This window comes from Notolabrus celidotus, chromosome 20 (genome assembly GCF_009762535.1).
Source record: "Notolabrus celidotus isolate fNotCel1 chromosome 20, fNotCel1.pri, whole genome shotgun sequence".
NCBI classification, from domain to species: Eukaryota; Metazoa; Chordata; class Actinopteri; order Labriformes; family Labridae; genus Notolabrus; species Notolabrus celidotus.
This window is the reverse complement of record NC_048291.1, coordinates 26433806-26449548: the sequence shown is the minus strand read 5'-3', so window position 1 is coordinate 26449548 and position 15743 is coordinate 26433806. Positions and strand designations below refer to the sequence as shown.

The following is a 15743-nucleotide window of genomic DNA, read 5'->3' as shown; positions in this document are numbered from 1 at the left end:
GTTTGTTTTTGGTCTCTCATGTGAAAAAAGGTCTTGACTTTTCTGTTGCATTCAGAAAACTCCACAAAGTGCAGTTTCTGTGCAGCTGTGCAGCTGTTTCTAGTACCATCTGTTCCTTCTGACCATGTGGAGTGGAATCCTGCTAATGACTGATACAGTAGCTGAGCTCAGCTTCAGTAACTTTGGTATTTGAGGGGCACTGCCTGTGACCAATTTGCCCTGAAGTGTCTCCACCTGTTGTCCGGAACTGATGAGTCTGAGTGGCAGCTCACTTTGAGACGAGAAGACGAAGGTCTTAAAAGTGCATCGTACTCACTTACAGTTAGTGTTTTGGTTCATAGAGAAATTGTCTGGCAGTGTGAGCTGTTCTAGATGGCCGACGTTGAGTAGCTCAAGAGTCAGATGTTTATTTGGCAAGAAGGTGGAGACCAAAAACAGGTGAAAGAGTTTGTGTACCCTAGTTACAGTGTGGCTCCGTGTCATCTGTACAAGTTCACGTGTCACTTTAAAGATAGGGTGTGTGACTCTGAGTTAATATCTATGATAGTTGTCTCCTCTGTCTGCAAGCTGTAAATTATTATTCTTTCCCAAATGGCAGAACAAGTTATCTCTGCTAGCAACAAGAGCGCTGACATAGAAACATTTTTGGGCCTGGTCAGACTCCAGTATGTTCCTGCTGTATTTATTACCTTTTAAAGGTTTAATGAACTTAAAGACACATTAAGGAAGTTTATGAATGCCCATGACTATGGCGCCCCTACAGTCTCGGAGGGAGATTAATTCTCCTGCAAACAAGTAAAACCCAGTCTGTGATTTACTTCTATCTGACCTCTTGCTTGGTCAACATTCCTTTTTGATTTGCCTCCTTCAGTGTCTCTGCCTCCCACCATGACGTCCCTTCTGAGAAAACCAAACTCAGACTACAGACTGTATAAAATATGGACATGGTGTCAGTGATCTCACCCAGTGATGGCCTTCGCTATTCTTGGAAATGCTGACTCAACCTAACTTTCAGTCAACCTTGCAAGAGGCAAAGAGGCGGGGCAAAGCAGGACTTTAGCATCATTGCTAACAGCTACTATATGCACACCTACCTAACTATCTTCAAAACAAATACAGACATGTTTCTTTGTGCTGTAAAGACGGGTTTCCTGGACTTTTGGAGCCAGCATTCAGGAAATGCAGTTTTTAGCACTCCTGCATTGGCTTCATAATTTAACACTGGAGGCTGTCTGTTGACTAGAACCAGCAAACACTAGGCGCTTCAACTGGAAATGAACTTGACTTATGGAGGGAGATCAAATCCAGTCAGAGTGAGTTGTAAAGTGTAAGTACGTGCGTTTGGTGCACACAGAGGGAAAGAAAGAGGCCATATCCTCCCTGTTAAAAGTCAGCGTACCGTCAGAATGATTTTGAAGCAGTTATTTTACGGGAGAAAGTTAGCTTATATTCAAAATCAATCAAACTGAAACACAGTCTCTTAAAGCAGAGAAATAGTGCATGAAATATGTATAACCCTGTAATCCCAGGCAATATATATAGAACCGTCTATGCCATTTAGTGGGCGCTTATATCATAAGCACCTTGAAGATTGAAGAATGCATACATCTTTTAGTATCCGTGGTTAGAAACAAATCCCCAACCCAGACTGTGCTCTACAAACTGAGCTTTAAAAACCAACATGTTCTTATTTCACACACAAAAAATATCCTCCACATGTCTCAGCTTTGGAGTAATCAGCAAACCTTTTATGGTCATGGTCATATTGTATGGCACTATAGCTCTCAAGCTTGAAATGATATCAGTGATAAGCTTTTGGATATTAAAACCGTCTATAATTACGACGCCAAGAGCATCAGGTAATGTGTGTATTTTAAGGCGGTATAGACAGCGCCGGGGTCAGCGAAAACGGAGTAAATAAAAATCCTTTCAACAAGCATCTCAGATGATATTTGTTAAATATAAATGTCTCATCTCCCTCTCAGAAGAACCCAATCCTCAGGCTCTTAAAGTGAAGCTTCACGCCATCCTTGACCCCCGCTGGCCTGGATCGTTCTTCTTCTCTCTTTCCCGTTTTTAGTTTCCACCTCATGGCTCTCAGTCTTGCTTTACTCTTTTTTCACTTCCTGCAGAAGAAAGTAGAATTAGATTAAAGTAGGACAAAGAAACAGTGGGACAAAAAAGTGCTGAGAGAAGGGATTTGCATTAAGTGAAAAGGAAGAAGGAATGGAGACCGCCAGAGACATTATCCATTTAAGAGATACCTGGAAGACAGAGAAGCAGACGGCTTTAGAGTGAAATTATCTAGGACAGAGAGGAGCGTCGATGAAGCGTGGACGGTAATGAGAGCGGAGATGGATCCACACGGACAGAGTGTTCATCAGCCGTGCATTTCCTTCAGCATTAGAGCTGAAGGTTCAACAGTCACAGTTGTCCTGGTTGGAACTTTGAGGATTGCTCACAGCTTTCCTCATACATCCAAATATACAAGAGAGAAAGACCTCAAGGAGAACCCGGTCACACGGATAGTTAAACAGAAAAGGTTTATTTTTAAGCAGCACTTTCCTCCATCTCATCAACATCGATCACAAAACGCAGATACAGAGGAGGCCGTGTCACAGCTGTGCTGCTGATCTGCTCTCTAATTAAACATTAAAAATGAGCGTCAGGTTTAAAAGTGAAGACCTTAAAATAAACTTTTAGCTCTGTGGTTCATATTTATGAAGCAGCTATTTTCCTGTCAGGTCAAGCGGTTAAAACGTTGAACCATTGTGATCCAGTTTGTGAGTCTTATTAAAAGTAACTTGACAATTCAGCTCGTGAAAATCAAGAGGTTCAACTGGCCTTCTTCATACTTTGTCTCCTCTTCTTTTCTTGTGTTTCCTCCGGTGGGTCAAGTCGAGTTTTACATCCTGAGTTTCCCCTCCTCAGTGATTGTGTGCCACACCCTGATTAGTTCCAACTCTCTGTCTCGTTGCCTCACCTGTGTTTCATTGGTCCTGTCAGTATTTAGTCTCTGGCTGTTTTCAAAATTGCCTACTATACTAGTAATAAGTACTGATTTGGCCAAAATTCAGTATGTAGTAAGTGAACAAGAGCAAAATCTACAGTATGCCAAAACTCCCTGGATGTCTACTGATTCAGGAAAATTTCACAGTATGCATTGGGCCAGTCTCCGTTGCGTACTGTTTCCATAATGCCCAGCGCTCGTTCCACTTTTGCTTTTTTCCTTTGTTTTGACGGGGGAACTAAGTTTTTAGGTGCTGTGAAAATTATTAAATTCCATATAAACCACTTCTTCCACTTCTTCCACTTCTTCAAATCGTAAGTGGATGCCAAAGAAGCAGTTTCTCTATCAGCTTGGCCGTTGTTTATTCCTCTTTCTGAAACCGGAAATCCAGTGACGTCTGGCTCTGCATGCTGCAACACAGATCCAACCAATTCCAATTCAATTATTTATACAGCCTATGGATCCAACAGAGCAGTCATAAATTTAAATGCAGTATGTAGCAGGCACCTTCTTGTGCTCCTTGATGTTTTCGTTTGGACCTTTTTGGATTTCTTTAATGGATAATTCAAGAAAGTTTTGTTTGAAATTTTGGCTTTTTTGCGCTTTGGGTCCTTACCTTTGTGTATTAATCCTACATCATGACATTAGGAGGTGTTTAACTTGTTATTTGGTTCAAAATGCGGCCCATTATCCCTCCAGATTCTTAACTATGCATCATCTTTCCAGTTGATTGCACTAATAATCACAAAATGAAGGCAATTTGACCGATACTCCATGTGGCCTCAAGTGGTAGAGCGTCACTTTAGCTAACAAGCTTCCAGTAACTGCAGCCTGTTGGTTCTGTTCATGTTGTCAGGTGCCTCTAGGGATGACCCCAACTGACCTGGCAACTGGACAGTTGGTGCATCACTTTGGTAAAGACTGAAATATCCCTGATACTTTTGAAGTAATTGCCACAAAATTTGGTATAACAATTAATGACGACCTCTGTTTCCTTTTAAATCACTTTGGTGACTCTTGCATCACCAGATGTACATCAATTATCCAACTAATTAACTTACAGATGTAAAGTATTTAAGTGTCAATCATGTTTGGGCTTATTTAATTGGTTTGCATTGTTGTGTTATGCTTTATCAACCTTAATATGTCATATTTATTCATTATTAAAGGTTTTATATTATCCATAAATGGCACAAAATGGTAACACCAACAATGACTAAGCACAGAGTTGAATCAACACATCTAGGCCACAAATCACTGCCTCATGTCTCATATCGCCCAGTGATTAGCCAACAAATCAAACCCAAGAAAGTCCTTTACAATTGTTGACTTTGACCTCTGATGTTCCTCTTCCATGTTATAGTGTAGTTTTGCATTTTATAGCACATTTTGATCTTGTTATATTTGGATATTCAAATTATTATTATTCGAATTATTGGAGCTGCCATCATATCATGAACCTTGCATGGCATTAAACTATAAAAATAAACCCACATGGTATTTGATGTCTCTTTGATCATCTGCATGAAATATGAAGGTTATATTTTAACCTTCATACTGAAGACTTTCCAGACACCCAACATAACATAGTTCAGTGAAAACAACATGTCCACTGAGGAGTGGACAGCATATAAATAAATAAAGAAGATCCTGATAACGTGTGTAAATCTCTTTGTAATCAAAGACTCTTTTGTAGAAACTGAATTTCCTGCACACACAACATTGCTTGGAGTAAGACAGGAAAACCCACAGTGAGAGCTGAAACCGTCACATCTCTCCTCTTTGCTGCGAGACAGCCGCTCGCTGCAGGGTACAGACATCTAACAGTACATCTAATGTTTGTTGGAGCCAGCCTATGATGGTTTGTCTTCAAATTTTTTTAAGTTATGATGTAAAGAAAACAAGGATGTCAGTCTGAATTTGAATTAGGTTATTTTTAACCATCTCTCATAAATTAGCAAGTCTAATCTCCTGCAGCTACTCAAGGTGCTTTTACAGATTGTGTACAGAAATATTTTTGTTATTGTATTGTTCAGAATTTTCTTTGCATCTGCATTGAAATCTTTAAAAAGCATTATTTTAATATTTTTACACCACGTGAGGTCAAAGTTTGTCTAATTAGTTCCTCATTGGTCTTCACTTCCTCTCAAATCTGGACGCCCTGAATCACAACAATCTTATTTGATGTGCAGCCGCTCCACTGACAATAATGAGGCTTTCCCTGGGTATTCATACAGTGATAATTAGGACTTTTACATCCAAACAAGCAAAGTAAGACCGGTTAAAGGTGTTAATTTTACGCCCCAACTGTGTCTCCACATCAAAAGCTTTCCAGATCAGATCCTGCTTCTCTAAACTTTGACATTGAGGTAAACCAGCCATGAAAAACAGAGCACATCCCATGTAATCTAAAATTTAGCAGCCGACTGCCTCCTGGTTTCCATATGAGAGGCAGGAAAGATGCTTCAGCTGCAACCTGAAGAAAGTTTTTACTGCTTTCTTCTGCATTACAGATCCCCACATGGTTTGAAGTGCTGAGAGAAGCATTAACAGATTGCTGCCTGAAAAACAAACCATATCCAAAATAGAAGTGTTGTCCCCCCGTACCACCACCAACCCCACCCACCAGTATGCCAGACATGGAGTGCCAGCCATGAGTGCCAAGGCCGGGCCTTGATATCTTAGACCCACTGTTAAGTAGTCTCATGGGACACTTTGCACTGCAGTACCAGTTGTGGCTTGTTGTCGGTGGTTGGAGAGAGACGATAGCTGTCAAGAAGATATCCTCATTCACATCCTGGGCTGGGACCTTTAATAGGCTTTGCTGCATTGACAGAAACCCTATTTTAACATTTAAACAGGACGCCTAATGAGGGCATAAACCTGCGGAATTATTGAATACACGGGTTTAAAAGTGAATGCTGCCAGAGTTGAATTATTGCTGTGCAGCTGTGTGCTTCAGTTTGTCTGGCAGATACAAACTCACACCTAATCTGCCATCTCATTAGACACCCCTGAGCTTCTGAAGTAACCTAGATGTGGGATCCTGGAACTTTGATGTACTTATCCTATCAAAAGCATTTTTTTGTCTTGAGGCTGCCCCTCTCAGATTTTTTTAAGCCCAATTATTCTTCATGATCTCTGAAAAAATGTACATATATTTATCTCCGCCGCTCTGTCTCTGTAAACCATTCCTCATTTGAATCACGCACTATTCCCCCGGTGAGATCCAGTATTCTCGCTCTGCTGCCAGAGGCGAACCCTGCAGAAATCACGAAGCGGTGCAGAAAGCAAAAATTGCCCAAATGTAGTTTCCCTTTGCGGTTGCTTCTGAATGTGTGTTTATGTTATTAAAATGAAAGCGTTTATTTAAGAGTGTATGTTTGGAGCTGATTTGTGTGTTAATAAAGGTGTCTCCTCTCCTGTTTGTGGAATCCCTGTTAGTAGTATCTACCGGGCGCCTCCTCAGATGAGCCTTTGTGCACACTTTGTGCAGCCAAATTCATGTTGATGTTAGAATATCCATTTATGTAAACACAATGCATCGTGTCTCAGATAAAACAAGCGCTAAACAAGTGCCCCCTGTGTTATAAAGAAATTATTATTAGTTCTGGTCTCTGGAGGATTCAGATCAAAAGATGCAGCTCTTCAAACAGTTTACTGTGCCTCACCTCTGAAAGCCGTGACTATCCACACTGCTGCTGCTGCTGCTGCTGCTGCTGCTGCTGCCGGTGTAGTGGGCTATGATGTGAAACAACGAGGATGTACAAATTAATTTACATAATTGTTGTTTAATTGCAGCAGCCGAGGGCGATGAGGCTGCAGCACCTCCTGCTGGTAAGTGCCTTCCTGACAAATCCATTTCATTCTTCAGATTCACATCCTGCAATTTTTTTAAACATCTTTTAATAAAACCTCTCACTCTGATGTGTTTCTGTTTCTCCTCTCTTATACAGACCAGAAAGGTAAGAAACACACTCTACACTCACATGTTCATCATCTCTATACTTCCTCATCATCCTAACCTTCTTCATCATCTCTTTTGTCATCGTCATCCTCTTCATTATAAATCCTCATCCGTTAAATTACGTGTGTCTTTCGGCTCATTCAGAGGAGACAGCAGAGGAGGAGGGTAAGACTTGCAAATGAAAGAAACACAGAAGCTGTGAACTTCTGTGGTGGTGGGACTGAGTGTGTAGACGCATGACACACACACACTCACACACACACACATTAGATACATACATAATATCCTTTTATTAGCACTGAGGGCATGTTATAAGTTTATTTTAAGCACCAGAGATGCTAATTAAATTAGGTGTTGGGAGCAAAATAGAAGGTGTTTAATTTATGGGTGAGCATCACATGGTATGAGTGTGTGTATCTGTGTGTGTATGTGTGTGTGACTTTCCTATTTTAGCCTGGGTAAAGTTAATTCCGACCATGCATACACTACATGCAAATTAACTTTCACATTTGTCCTTCAGCAAACACTGTGAAAGTGTCTCAGCAGTGTTAGCATCCCTTATTTAAACCTTATGGGAGCTAAACGCAGCTAACGGCTCGGGCTAACATTTCTCAGGGGAAGTTCAAAGGGTTTTTTCTTCATGTTGTGAAAACGTGTGACAATTCAGTGGAGAGAAGTATCTCTGTTTTAATATAGTGTATGTTCCACCCACCTTTTCAGGTTGCTTTCAGTTTAAGACCATCTGGAGGGGCAATGAGTTATTTATAAGTGGATGTAAAGCAACATGAATTCAAACATCAATATAACTTGACTCTACATAATGTACCAAAACTTAACTTTAATGTAACTTGATGTTATGTGCCACAGTGTATGAAGCCATTATCAATCAATCAATCTTTATTTATACAGCGCCAAATCACAAGACAGGATCAGATCCAGTCCCATCTCACAGACAGGACTCAGTCTGATCTTAATCCACCATGAGCAGAGCACTTTGCAGCATTTAGCAAGTTACAGTGGCAAGGACAAACTTCCTTTAACAGGCAGAAACCTCCAGCAGGACCAGACTCGTCTGCTGAGACTGCATGTAACAAGTCATGCTGTAGCGTGTTATCATGTAATGTGTCACGATGGTATGTAATAGTGTAACGTGAGGGTTCGATGTGTGGTAGTTGGATCACTCTATTAATAGGAAACAGCAGGATGGAGACGGATAACTTTCTCAAGAGCGCTTTACTTTAGCCACACTGGATCGGCATAACCACACTTCCTTGTCACTCAATCACATGTCACAGAACCAACCAATGAGAGGCTAGGATGACCGAGCTCCAGGTGAAAGTAATTAGAACCACAGAAGTACATTCAACATGTTTTGGTCCCAACTAGATGACGCTGTAGAAATAATTATAACAACACACATACACAAATAATAACTTACATAAACTTGTATGTTAATAGTTACCATATGAATAATATAAACATATTTTAACCTTAACTCACATTCCAAACGGTCTTTTCCTATTAAAGCTTACAATAGTTTAGCATAAAAATATCATAAATAGAGTAACCTAAATTAAAGTAGAAAACATTCAATTGATGGCATAAAGTAGCTGAAGTTACTGGGTCTGTAACTTTACTGACAGCACCCAAACCCCTCACATATCATCTACCCAAGTTATTTAGCTGCTTCATTAACATCACTATGAGTCTGTGGTTAGGGTTAAGGTTTATTCCCTTAAAACTGTAAATTTAACAGCTTATATGCAGTGTCTTTTCAATGTTCGAGCTGCAGTTAGCAGCTTTTATTAGAAAATAATTAATATAATTTATTTGCAGTGTTTCTTGACAGAATCAGATATTCCCTTTAGAGGTTGGTGGTGACCAAAAACAGAGCAAAAACCGCCAAAACTGTATATTGGTCAAACGTTGGACAGAAAAACTATTTTGAATAAAACAAACTTGGGGCGCCAGTGGCCTAGCGGTCTAGTCCTCATCGCAGAGGTCGCAGAGGTCGCAGAGGTCTCAGAGGTCGCAAAGGTCTCAGAGGTCTCAGAGGTCTCAGAGGTCGCAGAGGTCGCAGGGGTCGCAGAGGTCGCAGAGGTCGCAGAAGTCGCAGAAGTCGCAGAAGTCGCCGGCTCGACTCCTGGCCGGTCGACCATTCACTGGATGTCTTCCTTCACTCTCTACTCCCCATACTTCCTGTCTCTCTTCAGCTGTCCTGTCAATTATGGTGAAAAAAAAGACTAAAAATATCACTTAACAAAATAAATAAATTAATTAATTAATAAATAAATAGATAAAGAGAGAAATAAATAAATAAATTACTAAATAAAACAAACTTTATGAAAAAGGCTTATGGCTGTTATAACACTTTGTTTCTGTGAAAATCAACAGATTTAATGAAGATGGAAACTCAATAATGACTCTTATTTTCCATTTCTTCATATTTGTAACCAATAACTTTAAATTAATAAAGTAGTTTCCTGAAGAAAAACAAAGTGTTGAGAAGTCCCGGACACATTGAGTTTAATTCAGGCTCATATTTAATATTCAGATGCAGTGATATATTGGAGAATATGAGCTCTGATTACCTGAAGTCAGATCTACACACACTCAACTGAAACACACTTTCTTGTATGACAGCAATGTGCTGCTCTTTGGGATCCTCGGTCACGTCATCATCATCACCGTGTGTCAGTGTTGGTGTCAACGCGTTTCCAACCTGCTGCATGATACACTATGACACTGTTTTGTATGTGTGAGAGAGGAGCCTGTGATGGATGCAGAATGGCAGATTGTGCTTCTCAGTTCACTTCTTCGTGTGCCTGAAAACCTGACCTTTCAAGACAAATCCATAGTCGAGGGTAATGCATTCAGCTAAATGTGCAGAATAATTGTGTGTGGGTGTTGTTGCCCACAGCCGCATCGCTACACGATATCTGAGATGTATGTGTTGAGATGTATGTGCTGTATGTGTGTAGATCAGGTGGAATAATGTACTGCACTGCAGCTTCGCACATTTTTATTAGTCAAACACGATCCATATGTATGATTATGTTGATGTTCTCTGCCTGTAGCATGCATCTGTAATGTGTAATGAGTCCCCTGAGTAGAGGGTTCCATGTTGTTGTGCATGTATGTGTAGAGTCTATATGAGGATGGGAACATATTCAGTTCACCTTTAGGGTTTGAATGTCATCCCGTATATGCAGCAACTCTACAAGAGGATACAAGCATATGTATACAGTTCTAGTTATAGGAATGCAATTAAAGTTAGCAAAGTGACTCGTCTTTGAAGGGACGCAAAACACAGACTTTGCTTAATTGTGCCGAATCCTCATCCTGTTGTGTCGCCTGGATTTCGTGCTCTAGCGTTAAACACGTTCTGGTATCTTGCTAGCACGTTAGCCCTGAAAGCATAACACAGAACAAACACTATATCAAAGTTACTCAGTGTTTGTGGTTTGATGCTTGAACCAGACTATCTAAGGCCCCTCATTTTAATGATAGTGTTGTCTTGGTACTGAGCTACCAACCAACAGCTATGTATGAATTTTGGCGTTTGCTAATGTAAGTTTGCTGCCGTTAGCTTAAAGGTGACATATCACGCTTTTTTCATCAACATATATTGGTCTAAGAGGTCCCCAAAACATGTCTTTAAAGTTTATGCTCAAAAAAACACTTTGAAATCAGATTTTGGTCTGCCTGAAAAGCCCTCTTCTTCAGTCCTCCTCAGAACACTCTGTTTTCTCTCTGACCACGCCCCCTCAGCAAGTGGGCGTGGCCTCGGCTCTCCAGCACGTTGATCTAATGTTTACATGTTGGCTGAATATACACGGCTGCTCAGAGATCACGTTACTTCAACCCTCTGAATCTGATCCAGAATCTGATCCTGATGGAGAGGCGCCTGTAGCAGGACCTTTCTGAAGGATTGGTCATAGATTTAGTGTTTCTTGTTGTTTTATTTATCAGTATGTTGACGTGTGTCTTGGTACACAGCTACGAACATGTAGCTATGTAGCTATGCTAACTAGCGCTAGCACTTATCCATGATAAATAAAAATCATCCACTAGATCTTCAAATCTGCAGGCCTGGGGAGTCAAACCGACATCTACCAGAAAGGCAGCAGGACCTTTCTGAAGGATTGGTCACAGATTTAGTGTTTCTTGTTGTTTTATTTGTCAGTATGTCGACGTGTCTCTTGGTACACAGCTACAGCTACGACATGTATCTATGTGGCTATGCTAACTAGCGCTAGCACTTATCCATGACAAATAAAAATCATCCACTAGATCTTCAAATCTGCAGACGTGGGGAGTCAAACCGACCTTTGTGTTTATTAAGACAGCCTACAACTAGCATGCCTCCCTCCTGAGCTCCTTGTTAGCACACATTTGTGCAGGTAATGAAAAACGGAGGGGGGATTCAGTATTATTTTATACAGTCTATGGGCTGAACAAGCTCCGAGCTCTGACTCCGTGACAGACCGGATATTGTTGTTACGTAACAAAAACACGGAAGTCTGAAACGGCTGGTTTCACACACATTTACAGAAAGGTGGAGAAATCAGAACAGGGGCAGAATGGATTCTTTTCATTCTCGGGGGGTTTGTAGACAGAGACACATATTTCAGGTAGAGAACTATTAAAAAGTCCATTTTGCATGATATGTCACCTTTAAAGCGTATGACTTGATTTGTTGAACAATTCAAAACTCCTGAAATCTACAAAAAGAAATATACTTTCAAATTTTTTAATGGGTCAGCTTAATGTAATAATGCCAGCCAGAGGTGTAATTCATAGGGTTGCAAAGGGGTGGAAAGTGTCCAGTAAATTTCCATGGGAAGCTAAGCTGGGGAATTTTGGAAATTTCCAAATTGGGAACTCTCCATGAGAATTATGGGAATTTATTGCAATTTATGGGAATTAACTGGGAATTGAGGGTAATTTAATGGAAAGCCATCATATAGAAGCATAAATATTTGTTTTGTTATAAGCAGGCATCCATCCAAAATAATACAATTCAAACAAGTGTTAAATATTTTATTGAATTTATTTATTCTTTCACTGAAGAACATAAACATGAATGTTGAGTTAAATATTACTCATCCCCTCGACCAGACCCATTCAAAAATTAACAAAATTCAATCCCAACTAAGTCCCATTCAAAATGTTAAATGAAAAGAGCCGCTCTCCCTCCAACAAAGACCCATTCAACATGCAAATGAAAAAGCATCTTCCCTCAAGCTTCTCAATCATCTGTGCATGTGATGGAGGAACGCACAGTGCATGTAGGGGGCGTGGTCTCAATAGCCCTGCAGTAAGCAGCGTGCAGTGTGCATGTGATTGAGGAATAGCATAGATATTCAACTGTACTTGCATGAAATCTGGTTGTTTTAGTCAGGATTATGCTAAAATATATTTTTCCCAACTATATTTAAGTTCCCTATTAAGAGCCAACCTTCAATTTAGTACAATCCTGGTTTATTCCCGTTAATTCCCATAAATTCCCATGGACAGTTTCCAACTTTGAAAATTCCTGGAATTTTGCAACCTTAGTAATTTAACATAATTTATACCTATGTACATTGGAAAACACATGACTGGACAGGGTTACGGCTGTGCTAGCTAACGTAATAGCATACATTATGAAAAGGCGTATAAAATTACTGCAAAAAAGAACAGCAGGAAGGAAGAAATCTATTCTAAATATGAGTTGATTATTACAAAAATGATGATAATAACTTATTAGACTTACCCAAACTACACAATGTAGTAGTTATGTAACATTCTGATAAAATTCTATCAACAAAAAGTGAAAATATTAACGGTAAATGGTGATCACCAATCTTCAAAAAGTTAAAAACAGTTCAGAAATTCCACCACACTTTTCCTGCACGTGTATGGCAGGAAAAAAAAACATATTGAAGGATGTCAGAGATGTCATATTTCTGCTCTTGGTGAATTATAATGTCTGTCTCAGTGGCGAATACACAGCCTGCTGTAAACAGGAAGCTCCGCCCTCACTTAATCTTGTAGTTAGTGTGTGTCTGGGCTCATCAGCTGAATTAAACACATTGGATTATCTCTGAGATAAAATCTACTTGGTGAAATGTCAGATGTGTGTATTGTTTGAGTATTCCTCTCACTTGGTTCAGAACGTCTGCTTAACCCGAGCTTACTCTTCATTAACAGATACCCAGCCTGCTGTAGGTGAGCGCTTTGCTTTGCAGTTAGTGTGTGTCCCTGTGTGTGTGTGTTCAGGTCTTAACGTATCGATGAGCCTTTTATATAAACACACACTCTCACGTTTCTGCAGTCTTAGCTGGAGGAAACCAGATTTGAGTCTTCATTGTCCACACGATTAATTTCCATGTACCAACTGTTTCTTTTCACTCAGCGAACAATGAGCCTAGGGACGGTAAGAAACAGTCACAACATGCTGTTTCTCGGCCTGCTTGTGTTTTCTCTTTTGCTGCCTGCTCTCCTTTTTCAACCACATTGTGTGTTGTTGAACACGAGGATCTGTTACTGAATGTGACAGACTAAAACTGTTCTTCCAGAGGCCTTGGATTGCTCTGGTGACGGCCATCATTTATGCTTAACATCAAGAGTTTTTACTCAGCCCCTGGATTCATTAAGAGATGATTATTAGAGTGGAAGTATAGCTGTATAATAACTTTATTCATGTAAAAGACAAAAGGCTTCTCTCAGCAAACAGATGATGGAGAGAAAAAGATAAAAATGATGAAACTGGAGCCACTGATAATTCATCAGATGGACTGTCAGATGAAAGGAGGTGACAGTGAAATGAGTAAAGAAAGAACAAATAGACCAAAGAGACGTCTGTGAACAAAAACATGCTTTCATAGAGAGTTAAAGTACAGCGGTTTGATAGCTTCCACCAAAGCATCCGAGAAGCACCGAGGGTGAACTCTGAAGTGAACTGGGTTATAAAAAGTGATATATCCTGTTCTCATGCTGGGTATATATCTGCTGAGAGTGTGATATGTGGATGATCTATAATATAATACTGTTGAATAATGTGACTCAGAATATGGAGGGTTTCTCTAACTGTTGGATCATCACAGGGTGAAGGAGTTTGTGTGTTTCTGAGGATGCTCTCATGATAAATTGATGATGTGTTGAGTGAATAAATAAAAACTGTGAAGTTACAGAACATTGATCCTATAAAATATACATGTTAAAGAAAGGAAGGGTCTCTGAGCAGCTGATGACGTTATGATGTGCAGACACTAAAGGGTTAATGTTTGGCTAGGTCTTTGGATAAACACAACTTAGTAAAGCTGATGGAATAAGATCCAAAGTTTTGATTTAGGTCATGAGAGTTGGGATGGTTACATTAATAAGAGTTGAGACTGTATAAGAAGTGGCTTCTGGTTTTAAAGTGAAATAATTGCAAAAGTTTCCTAAAAGCTGCATTCTCATTAATGGCCAGCAGGGGGCGACTTCAATGGGGCTAAAAGTCGTTAAACTGCATGAAACTAGAACGGAAGGACTCACCTCAAAATGAGTTCATAGGTTTTATCTTAACATATAATAATAATAATGGGCAGCAAAATAAAACAAGTGGGTCATAAAATCACACAATTCCACCTGATCCGTGTCCGGTCCATCTCCGATCCGTCACAGCACCGGATCTGGTTTCTATTCTACTCAATGTGTTAACTTCCACTGGATCCACTCCGTTGCTTTCCGGCTGCGTCTCTGATCCGGCAGGTCGGAGTCCTCCGGATCAGATACACAAGACTTCTATTTCTGCAGGATGCCGGAGCACGACGCATCAATCTCAACAGAGCAGATGGAGCGGGACAGGAAGTCAGGTTTCACCAAAACAAAATGAAAACATCCGGTTAATTTTCAGAATAAAACACTCTGTGTTATCACCAGATCGTATTTCACTTAACTACAACAACAAACCAAAGTCATGATGAGCGGAGCCAGGCCTGGAGTCAACAGGTCAGAGGTTTTCAGAGGACCAGAAAGACAACATGGATGAGGAGAGGAGGAGGAGGAGAATCCTTGATTCACATGACTCCAGCTGTCCGGCGGTCCTGCTCCATACTGTGTTCCAAAAACGCAACCGATGGGTGTTGACAGACGAGAGAGCATGGAGCCGGACCGCAGCGGATCGTAGACTGACCACACATTGATCTGGTGGAAGCCCATTGTAAAGGAATATAGTTATTTTTAAATCTAGTTTTAAATCTGTTAAAATCAAGTAAATTAAAATAAAGGTCAGATAATATCAGGAAAGTCTCTATGATAAAAGCATGTTTTGAGAAGGGATTTAAAAGAGATCACTAACCTAGCAGACCTGATCTCCTTGGGCAGATTTTTCCAGAGTTTTTGACCCCTCACTGCACAGTAAACGTCTGCCCCAGGATCTCATTGTAGGTGTTTATTTCTATGGTATTAACATGTCTGCTACGTAGCTTGGAGAAAGTCCATGGAGAGCTTTAAAAGTAATTAGTAAAATCCTAAAATCAGTTCTAAAACATGCAGGGAGCCGAAGTAAAGACGCTACAACAGGAGAAAGGGAGATGATCAATTTATCTGTTTGTGCAGGCAGGTAACAAGACTCTTACATTAGTCCATATCATGATCATTTTAGTAATTACAGCCCCATTTATGGTACATTTTAAAAAGAAAGGGACTTTTTTTCTGTTGCAACCACTGCAGCCTCTCCTGTCAGGTTCCAACAAACCAAGGTGGCTTCAGTGTGAGAGTTTAGGAACCAGTTGG

The 15743-nt window shown here is 40.2% G+C and overlaps 1 protein-coding gene across 2 annotated transcripts in view; it reads left to right on the top strand.

The window, feature by feature from the left end:
* mybpc2a (myosin binding protein Ca) overlaps positions 1-15743 on the top strand; it is an 84735-nt gene that overhangs the window by 15837 nt on the left and 53155 nt on the right. For both annotated transcript variants that reach the window (XM_034711773.1, XM_034711772.1), the window contains exons 2-3: positions 6812-6847; positions 6967-6975. In XM_034711773.1, the coding sequence (XP_034567664.1) occupies positions 6812-6847; positions 6967-6975 (45 nt within the window). The remainder of the gene's footprint in view (positions 1-6811; positions 6848-6966; positions 6976-15743) is intronic.